The 12,398-nt window shown below is 38.2% G+C and overlaps 2 protein-coding genes across 3 annotated transcripts in view; one reads left to right on the top strand and one right to left on the bottom strand.

Annotated features, from left to right (window-relative positions):
- Positions 1 to 12,398, top strand: part of Nhs (NHS actin remodeling regulator) — a 342,309-nt gene that overhangs the window by 306,437 nt on the left and 23,474 nt on the right. The gene's annotated exons all lie outside the window — the stretch shown is intronic.
- Positions 1,900 to 2,525, bottom strand: LOC124079069 (calcineurin B homologous protein 1-like). Its single transcript, XM_046424231.2, has one exon. The coding sequence runs from the start codon at positions 2,485 to 2,487 to the stop codon at positions 1,900 to 1,902; it is 588 nt and encodes a 195-aa protein (XP_046280187.1). The 5' UTR covers positions 2,488 to 2,525.

The following is a 12,398-nucleotide window of genomic DNA, read 5'->3' as shown; positions in this document are numbered from 1 at the left end:
AACCCCAAGGTTGAAAATAAATAGTAACAAATAAGCCAAACTAAACATAAATAACATAACCACCTTACAGAAGATGGCTAACCTTAATAACTTTGGAAATCAGTATTTTTGTTTCGTTGATGGATCCATGGATACCATTTTAAGTGAAACAATGAGACACAACCATGGATTAAAATAGTTTTCTATACAGCCAAAAGAGTGAAAGCTGTAAACTCAAGAACTGTACATACATAAGTTAAAGAGCCTGTGAGGTAACTAACAGATGACTATTAGACAATTCTTCCCTTTTATACAATCCCTATATGACTTGATCACAAAGTCAGAGTGATACTTCAAAAAGAATTCTTCATTCATTTATACTCAAGTCATCCTGCCTGGCTATCCCTTTCCCTGGTCTCCATCCATTCTTCATCCCTTTGCAGTGGTATTCCTTAGCCATTCCCTTCCTTAAGAATTGTGTATACATTTTCCTTCCTAAGCAAGCAAGTAAGCAATGGGTCAGGGAAAAGATGGCCAAGGGCAGATACACAAATGAAGAGACTTAAATAGACAGACTTTGGGATGTCAACAGCCTGAATCAACTTAGTTGACTTTGGCAAAGAAGCTACTCTGGCTTGCTCAAAGGCTTGTTCCACCTCAGATTGTGCCACTAATTCCAAATTTCATGTTTCTAAGAGATTAGCAGTAATCTACACAAGGAGCTAGGAAGCTATTGTAACCAGGCAGCTAAACTACAATACATTTGATGCTTTGGACTTCTTTTTGGAGCCAATGACAGCTTCCAGCATAGTCATTTGCCAAGTGTGAAAGTCTTAAAGATATGGAAGAGAATCTTGAAATCTCAGACAGGACAAATTGGGCATTTGCTTAGCAGTAATCTACTTAGGAACATGAAGTGAAAAGAATTCCAGTGCCCATAACACTGAAGGGTCAAAGCAGGATGCTTTTTAGGGTGTCCAGCCTCTTTGTTCAAAAACCCATGAGAAAGTCCCCAAGAATATGGTCAGAGCAGCAGTTCTGGTGGTGATGGTGCCCCCAACAAACCGGCATTCACATGGCTGCTTTCTGAAGGATCTACAGTGCACTAACAAGGTTTGCCACATAGGTGTGCATGTGGAGGCTCAGAGGCTGGAGTAAGAGTAACCTGAGTGAGCCACCTAGAAAATGTGGCTCCATACCTTACCTCCCAAGAAGACCATCTCCATCAAACAATCCTTTGATGACAGAAGAGAGTGCAGGGAACAGAGGTTACATTCTTCCCAAAGAAGAGTTGATTCCTGAAAAGCCCTTGGGGAGGCAATATCCTAGAGACTGATTTATGAGCAAAGGTAAATAAAAACTTGCAGACCATAGAAGTATATTGCCAAGTTAGAACCATATTTAATATGCATAAGTTGGGGTGCCACATCAATCAGTGGGAATTGGAGAGCTAATAAAAATCAAGGAGACTGAAAGAACCAGCAAAGGGTAGGTTGGGTGACAAAGAAGCAGGAAGCAGAGAACACATGGGAAAAGTTGGAGGCAATGCCAAAGGCTTGTTGGAGAAGGCAACATGGCTATAGTCCACATCCCATGAAAGAGCTTGGCTGTTTGGTTCTCGGCGTAGTTACTCCTCTCATTTTCTCAGACCAAATGGACATCTGGCATTCAGCAATAGGACAAGGGAGATGATATTTGGAAGTGGAGCATCAGTGAATGCATACTGAAGAGACATTCCATAACACCCTCTTCACACCAAAGGCAGTTTTGTGTTGATAGAGAATATCTCAGGTTGTCATACAGCCAACAGCAGTATTTGGGGGGAGGGCAATGATAGGGTAGAAGTGGGGCTGGTAGACAGAGGGTTCTCAAGGTCTAGCTTAAGTACTAGAGAGCAGGGAACAATTTGGATTCACTGCTTTAATCAAGAAATTGAATGCTCATCTTCTGCTCGATGTGCACCTTCTCTAAAATGTTAACAAATTCTGTGAAAGATATGGTTCCATCTCCATCCTGATCAGCTTCCTGGATGGTCCTGTCTGCAATGATGCCCAGTTGCTCATCTGAGATATTCACTCCAACCATCATGTGTAACACCTGTAACAGCTCACTGCGGGAGATCTTGTCATCTTTATCCAAATTATATAGTTGAAAAGCAAAGCGTAGTTTGTTGATTCGGCTATTGAGTGGTTCGGATCCAATCACATCTTTGTTCTTTACATCATTATCAATGAGTCGGAAATGAGCCAAGATTCTTATGAATCCACGGAAGTTCACCTGATCTTCTCCATCTGGAAAGAAGGCACTGATGATCCGGTCTCCCAGTGGGTTGATGGCAAGTTCTGGAATCCTCTGGAAATCTTCCCGGCTGAGAGATCCACTCTCTTCTTTGTCCAAGGTAGTGAACCATGTATAGAGGTGGGCAATCTGACTATGGGAAAAGCCAGTCTCCTTCTTAATTGCCTCCAATTCTTCATTCCTCAGTAACATAGAGGCCTGAGATCCCATCCTGACCCAGGAACTCCTCTGGGAGCGACACTGCCAGAAGCAACAGGGTAAAGCTAAAAGAAGAAAGAATTGTTTAAAAATATTGTACCCTAATTAGTAACTTTATTTTTACAAGGAAATGAACTAGCAATTCTGAAATTATTTTATATGTATACCAAAACTGAGCAAATCAATATATATTTTGTGGATTATGCCAGCCAAGTATCTCACTGTTGGAGAAAGGAGATACAAATAAGAGTTGAGTCTAAAAAGAACGCTTTGGTGTTGGATTGAAACCTAAAGTGCCAGTATAAATTTATACACATATTCACATATGTATACATACAGATAAAGATAGATATAGAGTAAATGTGTGTGTGTGCGTGTGTGCGTGCGTATGTGTGTGCATGAGTATTATTAGAAACAACCAAGTGCCACAAGAAATGAAACACATGCTTGGAAGTGGGTGAGCAAGGCAAACCTTTACTTCTGGCAGAAGGGCCATGAGCTACTGGAACCTGGCTAGCAAGTGTGCCTGAGCAAGCAGTCCACCTGCTTATATCTAATGCAGTTCTGCCCTTCACTCTGATTGGAGGAGTTCTGGGTTACAGTCTATACAATTGGCTAATTTTAGAATTAGGGTGGGCAAAAAGGAAGGGCTACAACTGGATCCAATTAAGGCTGAATACTATTCTGAAAATGGACCACCACACTTTCTGTTTCTCTCAGTATGCAGATCTATATTGTTTAGCTCTGTCATCTGAGAAGGCCTTAGGAGCTATGGCACTCTAATAACATTGAGGACATCTAGTGTCTAAATCTTGTTTCCAAATAAGATTCTCTAATAAGGGGGTTCTTTTGGAGAAAAGATTTATTCCAGGGCTGGGTCAGGGAAAATACAAGATAAGCCTAGACTATCTTGTGATACCAGAAGGTAAGAAAATACTAAAAAAATAATAGGGGGCATGTCAAAAGGGCATGGAGAGAACTTAAAGGAAATGCCAGTGACCAAATCTGGTACACTTTGAGCTATAAAATAAATAATGGTAATGGATTATAACACGGACAAGATAAATATCCATCAATCCATACTGATATAAATAAATTGGACAGAAAAATAAATAAATGGGAGGGGTCCAGCTCTCTTCATTTCAGAATACTAATTAATAAATGTAGAAGTAATGATGGGGAAAAGATCACCATTAGCCAAATACCACAGTAATAATTTTTGTAGGCAATAGTCATCAATGAATGCTAAAGTTAGGTGGGTGAAAGTATGCTGAGAATTGGGACATTTGCGTAGTGGCAGTGTTTTTCTTCATAATATAATCGTTGGTTACAAAGAGAAAATAGTAACTTGAGCTGCAGAAACTTGAAAGACACTATCTTCACCAAAGGTCAAAGTTAACATCATCAGTAATAGGTCACACTTATGTATGCACCTCCTGATCTGATGCATTGAGAGGACACTTTTGTGGGAATTTTGCCAAAAAAAAGTCACTTTAATCAGGAGAAAAATGTTTGAAAAACCCAAATCAAATGATATTCTATAAAATAACTGACCAGTACTCTTCAAAAACATCAAGGTCACAATAGACAAAGACTGGGGAACTATCAAAAATTGAAGGAGACTAAGGAGATTTGACAACTAAATGTAATATGTAGTCCTGGATTGGATCCTTTGAGGACAAAAAGGACATCAGTATGGAAAAAAATGGCAAAATTCAAAGACAGTTTATATTAGTTGATACTATTCAGATTAGTGTGGACAGTATTTTTCAATGTTAATTTCCTGGTTTCAATAAATATACTATGCCCATATAAGTCATTAACATTAGGAAAAGTATATAGGAAGCTGTCTATTCTTTTATAACCTTTTCTGTAAGTCTAAAATTATTTCCAAATAGAAAGTTAAAGACACACACAAACACATTGCCATGGGTATTTCAGTTTTTATGATGAAATTTATATCACCAGTATCTATTGTTGAGTATACGTCTTCAGAAGAAGTTAAGTTCAATAAGAAAATACTTAGTTCAGAACTTTTTAAATTTTAAATAGCAAAATCTAGGAGACCATAGAGAATCTAATCTAAGGGGATTAGAAGTTGTTACAGTATTGGACACTTTGCCTCCAAGCACATTGTCATGGCATAGATTCCCATTTCAGAGTGTGGAATCAGTTTGTCATAGCAGTTCACCTTCATCCCCTTCTGAATGGAATCTCTCCAAGCCTCATCAGAGCCATCCAAAGACTAAGTGTCTTATGGTCTCTAGGAGAGAGGATGAAGATGCCTGGCATGAGATAGAGACCCTGTGGCAAAAGTTGATTAGTTTCCAGAGGAACACTGAGGCCTAAATTCTTATCAGGATTAACAGCAAACTTGTTCCAATGTATTGTTTTTATCATTATATTCTTTGACAAATTTGATAAAATTAGCCAGGAAAGAATATCAGGAGTTCTTTGTCATTTCAAAGCCTGAGAATAGTTTTTAACTTGTCATACTGTGGCAACCAGGGATTTTAAAATAGAAGACTGATGTCAAATCACACTTTTTTTCTTTCCAAGGAGATACATTTGAAGGACAGGGGACATTCCAATAGCCTGATTGGGAAGTAAGTGGAGGAAATCTCTCAAACTAGGACCCAGACCTCTTATTCATAGTCCAAAGCAATAAGCAATGATTCTTCCATTTTCTATCAAGAAAAAAATGTATCTAATGAGAAAGCAACTTCTAAGAAAAACCCAAGGAATTAGAAGACTGAGAATGGAATTCTGAGCCAGGAAAAAAGATCAAAGACCAAAGCTGGCAGGAGGCACATTCAATAGTATTTTTCAAGCTCTGGAATATTCTCACTACCTCATTCTCTTTCCCATTCACAGCTCTATTTTCATTTATTATCCTTTCCCATCTTTCCCTTTCTCCATGGGTTCATATTAGAGATCGTCAGTATTCTATTAGTTTACAATAGGGTTGGGATTGAGAGATGCCTGTCAAGCCTATTCTTTGCTATAAAAGAATTATACATACCCACAGCATCCTAGATAAACCTTACTTTTTTTTGTAAAAGTTCTTCCTAGGACTGGGGTTGTGGCTCAGTGGTAGAGCACTTGTATAGCATGTGTGAGGCCCTGGGTTCAACTCTCAGCACCACATATAAATAAATAAAATAAAGGTCCATTGACAGCTAAAAAAAAAAAAAGCTGACACACATTAAAAAAAAAAGCTTTTCTTAGTTTTGCAACCTCTGTTTTATGAACTTCTGTTTATGAATGATCCCATCCCTCCAAATTAGATCTCTTGCTTCAGCTTAGGTGTTTCCCTTTATCTTAGATATTTTGCTTCTTTAAACCAGTTAAGAAAACTCTAGGGGCTGGAGTTGTGGCTCAGTGATAGAGCACTTGCGTAGCATGTGTGAGGCACTGAGTTGGATCCCTGGCACCATATAAAAATAAACAAATAAAATAAAGTTACTGTGTCTATCTACAACTAAAAGAATATTAAAGAAAAAGAAAACTCTAATCATAGCATGAGGATCTGTAACATACAGATTCTTACCTAATCCTGAACCTTCCATTCCTCCATACGGCCTAACAAAATAAGTTCTCTTCCTTAGCCTAACTCTGCAGATTCTCTACATTCGGATCCTAATGTAACTTTCCAGATGGATTGCCCACAAATCTTCTGCACAGATCATAGACCACAGCCAAACTATGCCGCTTCTCAAAAAAATATCTTGTACTTTCAAAACAATATCTCCACTTGAATGTCCTCATTCCACTTAGGGTCTTTCATTCATTCCTTCATTTTGAAAAAAAATAATAACTAAAAATCTCCTATTCATAAGTATTAGGATACCAAAATGAGTCAGACATAATCTTTGTCATTCAGAGTACATGGATACTAGAGCCAGTTATACTGAACTGATTATAAGGTAAGAATATATAACTGGTGTGTGGCATTGGAGTGGGTGATATAGGATTAAACTCTGTGGAAAAGGTAGCTTTTAAGAAAGTCTTTGAGAAGTAGATAGAAGTTTGATATAAACATGGGAGGAAAGATTTCAGACTGGGTAAACCATCTTTGTGGGGTATGTGTCCATTAGTTCCAATTCTTTGTTTTGGCCGCTGAATGGGGTGCAAGAATGGAGGGTACTGGATGTAATGCTTCAATAGGCCAAATCTTGAAAGGTTTTAATTATCAGACTAAGGTGTTTGAATTTATTCCACAAGCCTATCAAATTATTGAAACTGTTTTTGATCACAGAAATAACCATAGTCAGAAGAGGTTGTGCTTTATGAAAATAGGGTGATTAATTTCCTCAGTCTTTAGAAATTCCTTTTGGGTGGAATAGGGAGAGAATAGCTTGATGTTAGTCTCAAGTATAGCAGATTGTAAGAGCAATGATACCAATTATACCTCCCATTTAACTTACCAGTTTGGTCTCTGCAAAAAGTAGATGGATCTTGGAGACTGGTTGTAAATAACTGATGACTTTTACTATACCCGCTATTCTGATGTGGATTTTTTCTTTGAAAAAAATCAGCACAGCACCTGGCAAGTGGAATGATACAACTATTGACCATAGTACCATTTTCAAAGATCACCAAAAACACTTTGCTTTTGAGACCATTTTAGATTTTCTCTCTGCCATATCATTATCATCTTGACATCACACTAGTTGGTATTTTCCTGAATGGAGTCAGAAACTGGAAATAATGAGGTCTTTAGATGCCTTAGATACAGGTAAACCAGAGAGAATGCTTGGTTCTATGTATTTTATCCAGCAGGGCCCAATCAGTAAAACAAACCACACCAGCTGTTTTAACAGAGAGAATTTGATATAGGGACATTATTTTAAGACAGGGCAAATTGGAAAATAAGGTGACACCAAGTAGTAATGGTAACAAACAGCTAAATGCTCTGAGGGATGGGGAAAATGATGAAGAAAGAGGTTATTGGAGTAGCCATACAACACCAGAACCCAGACCTCTGAAGAGAAACTGGAGCCTTCTGGTACGGGTGCCTCAGAAGCTCAGAGCCCTTGAGAAACTGGGACCCAGACCACTGAGTAGGGGATACTTTCTGACACAGGAGCTCCAAAGAAGGATCTCATGGAGCTGGTAGGCCCCTGAGAAAGGGGCACTGGATAGCTGAGTCTGCCTGGTATCTCTAGAGGATATGGTGGGTCTGGTTGTGAGAGTATGGAAACAGATGAGAGCTGAAATCAGCTGCCATGACTGGGTTGAAGGACCAGTGCTGGAAGGATGTCAACAGGAGCAGTGAGAACCAAGAAGATCTAAGTCCCTTCTTCCTCTTTCAGCTTTCTGGTCTCTCTCACACACCCCTACTGCAAGAACCTAATGGGAGCTGCTGGCGAGGAAGGAATGTTGTTTGCAGAGTGCCACCATCATAGGGCAGGGTATAGAATAGATTTGGAGACAGATGATAGACAATAGCTTCATAACCAGCACAACAATAACTAATGAAAGCAGTAGCCAGTGAATCTGGTTCATATTAAATACTATGAGAAATAAAGAAAACTCCTTGTTGCAGAATTTACTTTGGGAATTCTTTCTTTTTTAAATATTAGCCTGGCTGAGGAATAATCCATGAAATTACTTGTCTGTATGCATCACTACAGAATTTTCTCAAGTTGACATTCTCTTGCATGCCCAAGACTTTTTCACTGTTCAGAATGTAGGCAGACAATGGAACACTACTCACAATAAAGAGGAATGAATTATTGATACAATGACTTGGATAGATGTCAAGGACATTATTCTTGGTGAAAGAAGCCTGTCTCAAAAGGTTGCATACTGTATGATTCCATTCATATAACATTTTCAAAAAGACAAAACCATAGTGACAGAGAACAGAGTAGTGGCTGCCAGGGGTTAGGAGTTGGGGGAAGCTGTGACTATAAAGGGATAGCGTGTGGGAATTTTGGAAGGCAATAGAAGAGTTCTGTGTCCTGATTGTGGTAGTGGTAACACAAGTCTATACATGGGATAACATTCGTAGAGTTTTACTCAGAAAAAAAAAGCAAAACAGGAAAAGTAGAATGCGCATGGCGTGTGTGTGTGAGAAGGTCTTATCTTTTGTATTTTTTAAAAGTTGGCTGTGGTGAGGTCAACTATGACCCTGATATGCTTTTGCCACATCTGGCCTGAGTTACCAGTGCAAAGCTTGACTGGAAGTGGAAATAAATAGGCAAAATCTTCCCACCTCTGGGCTCTTCTGTTGACTCACACTGCTGGCTCCTCAGATTTGGGTGAGGGTATTTGTGCTGTTTGTCAGTTCAAAGACTCTTTTTTCCCTGCACTTCAAAGCCTGGCCTGCCTTTTCCTTACTCATGTCTTTTATGTGGGGCTAGCAACCTTTGAGGGCTGATGGAGCTCAGTGGCCCTTGGCAGTGGCTCCACTAATTGGCAAAGCTGGCCTCAGGGAATGAATAAGATACTCATTGGCATCAACCTCACAGTGATCATGGTCCAGTGGGCCCTGTTTTGTGTTTTTCTTGACAGTACAGAGCAATTGACGGGAATAAGTGACTGAGCTGACCAGTTGGCATGAAGTGTGCTCTGTCCTTGCCTCCCTGTCCTTGTCCTCTTTTCCATTCATGTGAGGGTTATTTTCCACAAATGCCTCTGAATATAATTTTGTTATGCTCTGCATGTAAAAATGCTTTATTAATAGGATGTGATTAAACAAAATGTTCCTGAAATTTAAAATACATAAAATTATTTTGCATTTCATTACCCTAAGATTTTTTGGTCCCTTCCAGCTGAGATACAAAGGACAGAGAGATGCTTTTCCAGTTACACAATTTTTTGGAAAGCCTTTCTTTGGGTGAAAACTGCATCATTGCCATTTTCATTCAAGCCTTTGTTTACTAGGGGGAAGATTTCACATGCAAAATGCCTACCAACAGAAGGTGATTCCAAAGTGAGCAAGCACGTGCTCTTTATTTATTCATTCATTTTATTTGGCCTTTATAGATGTACATAACAGTATAGTTACTTTGAGATATTATGCATACATGGAGTATAACATTCTAATTAGGATCTTATTCTTGTGGTTGTACACAATGTGGAGTTTCACTGGTGGTGTATTCATATATGAACGTAGGAATGTAACATTGGATTCATTCTACTGTCTTTCCTATTCTTATCCCTCCTCCCTTCATGTAATCCAATGAACTTCTATTCTCCCTCTCCCTATTGTGAGTTAGCATCCACATATCAGAGAGAACATTTGGCCTTTGGGTTTTGGGGACTGCCTTATTTTACTTAGCATGATGGTCTCCAGTTCCATCCATTTACCATCAAATGCCATAATTTCATTCTTTTTTATGGCTAAGTAAAACTCCATTGTGTATATAAATTACATTTTCTTTATGCATTCATCTGTTACTCTTTTTTGTCTGGCTTCTTTTCCCTGGTATCCTTTTTTGAAACTGATGTTGCATGCATTGATAGTGTATTCCCTTTTATTACTGTATAGTAGTCTACTGTATGAATACCGTGTTCTGCAATCTGTTTACCATTCTGCTGTTAGCAGATATTTGAGTTTATTTAATGGAGTTTTGTTTGTTTGGATTTTACCAATAAAGCTGCTATAATATTTTTATGCACTTTTTTGTAGACTAACTCATTTTTCTTACTTTCATATAAGAGGAAGTTAAAGAGTAGACATATGTTTAAGGTTATTAAATATTGCCAATAAGTTTCCAAAGTGGCCATGCCATTTTACATTCCCCTTAGCAATGGACAAAAGTTCCAGTTGCTCTACATCTTTGCCAACACTAGGTATTAGTAATCTTTTTCAGTTTATCGCCTCTAGTATACTCTAGTGTATCATTGTGGTTTTCATTTGAATTTCCTAATGGATAAGAATGGTGAGTACCTTTGTATATGCCTATTAGACTTATGTGTGTGTGTGTATATATATTTTTTTTTTCTTTCTTTTTTTTTTTTTTTTGCAAGGTGCCTCTTAGGAGAATTGAGAAACAGGATTTAGAAAAGCAGATTTATCAATGATAAGGGGATGTTTCCTAGGCCTGAATTTTGGGGCCTTTTGATGTTTTAAATAGATATGAATGGCTCAGTGGTAGAGCACTTGCTTAGCATGTGCAAGGCCCTGGGTTCGATCCTCAGCACCCCATAAAAATAAAATAACAGTATTGTGTCCAACTACAACTAAAAATAAATATAAAAAATAGATATGAACATATGAAATAGTTAAAAAAAAAAAACTCCATTCCCAAATATATCCCTTCCTAACCCATGACCATTGTCCAGAATTCTGCTTTAGTGATTTGTTCTCTTAGGCTTTCCAAGAAAGGTTCTCAGCACCTTCATAGGGGTACATCTGTGGGCTTCTTTCTAGCCTCACAGCTGACTGGGCGTGCAGTGGGAAGGGTTTGGGCACTTGGGTAAGGGGTGGCACGCCAGGTGAGAATGCCTCATTCAGGCCCTTTGAGGAAGCTAAAGGCTCCGACTGCCTGGGAGGGAGTGGTGACAAAGGACACACCTGGAAGGGAAGAAAGGGTTAGGATAGCAATAGCATAGGATGTCCCTTAAGCTTCTATGTATCTCATTTGCCCCATGGTTGTTCACCTTGGTGAGTGTTGGAGTTGAAAAGAGGGGAAGAAGGAAGCATAGGATGAATTTAAAATGTTCCTAAATATATTTGGAACAAAAAGCACATTGCCAGCCAGTGGGAGATGTTGAGACACTCTCAAAGGAATAAAAGTGCTATGTCATCATAGTAATAATAGTGACATGTGAAGAAGGCATTACCAGATTTCTTTAAGCCTTTGAGAAAGATCAAAGCAGTTCATATTGATGTATAACACATCCACACACACTCCTGTGTAGAAGAATCGGAGGCAGATGGGAGCTCCTCCATCTCACAGATGGACCATAGTATGTGCATGAATGCAGGGACTTGGTCTAAAGACAAATAAACCTTGTGGTAAAGTGACAATAAGAGCCCATATGGCCTCACTAGAAATCCAATGTGGCTTTCAACGGACATATTTGCTCTAAGGTTTTACTCCTGTATCCAAATGTAGTGTAACACCTAGTCTCCAGTAAACATTTCTCATGTTTAAGACAGCATGATAGTAATAAATCAGCTCTGAAAGTTGACTGCTATAAATGCCATGTGGTATCAGTTAGATCACAAACCAAAGCCAATTTTCAAAACATTTCCTGCTGGAATACCCACAACATTTTAACAGATGTCTTTTGGAAAGTTTTGATGCAAAATAGGCCCCCATCAGCATATAAAATAAAACCCAAAAGAAAGTAAAATATGGAATGGAGAGATTATTTTTTCTTCTGGCTTTAAGAGAAAGTAGGGGAAGTCTTGAAATCTTTGGAGAAATACTTGTTCATAGGTACAAAAGTGAAGAAATGAATTTTCTCACACACATACCACAAGAAAGATTGGGTTTTGGAAATATTCTTTCAGTATCCATCGAAGAAATTTCTTTGACCACTTTTTAAAAAAATATATATTCTTAGGGACTGGGGCTATAGCTCAGTGGTAGAGCGCTTACCTCACATATGCAAGGCACTGGGTTCAGTCTTCAACACTACATAAAAAAAATAAATAAAGATATTGTGTCCATCCACAACTAAGTGTGTGTATATATGTATTTTTATATATGTTTTAAATTTTTATATTTTAGTTATTATATTTTATATTTATTATAATTATATAATTATATTTATTATAATTATTTAGTTATTATATTTTATATGGTGTCCATCTACAACTAAAATGTAAAAATTTAAAACATACACACACACATACACACACACACACTTAGTTGTGGATGGACACGATACCTTTATTTTATATATTTATTTTTATGTGGAGCTGAGGATCAAACCCAGTGCCTCATATGCGCTAGGCAAGT

The sequence above is a fragment of the Marmota monax genome, unplaced genomic scaffold (assembly GCF_021218885.2).
Source record: "Marmota monax isolate L192 unplaced genomic scaffold, Marmota_monax_Labrador192_F-V1.1 WCK01_AAM20220418_F8-fsc00089, whole genome shotgun sequence".
NCBI classification, from domain to species: Eukaryota; Metazoa; Chordata; class Mammalia; order Rodentia; family Sciuridae; genus Marmota; species Marmota monax.
Note: the sequence above shows the minus strand (reverse complement) of the source record. Positions and strands in the feature narration are given on the sequence as shown.

What these genes read in the sequence shown, in the direction of transcription:
- LOC124079069 (XM_046424231.2), bottom strand. Translation starts at nt 2,487, where the DNA reads ATGGGATCTCAGGCCTCTATGTTACTGAGGAATGAAGAATTGGAGGCA.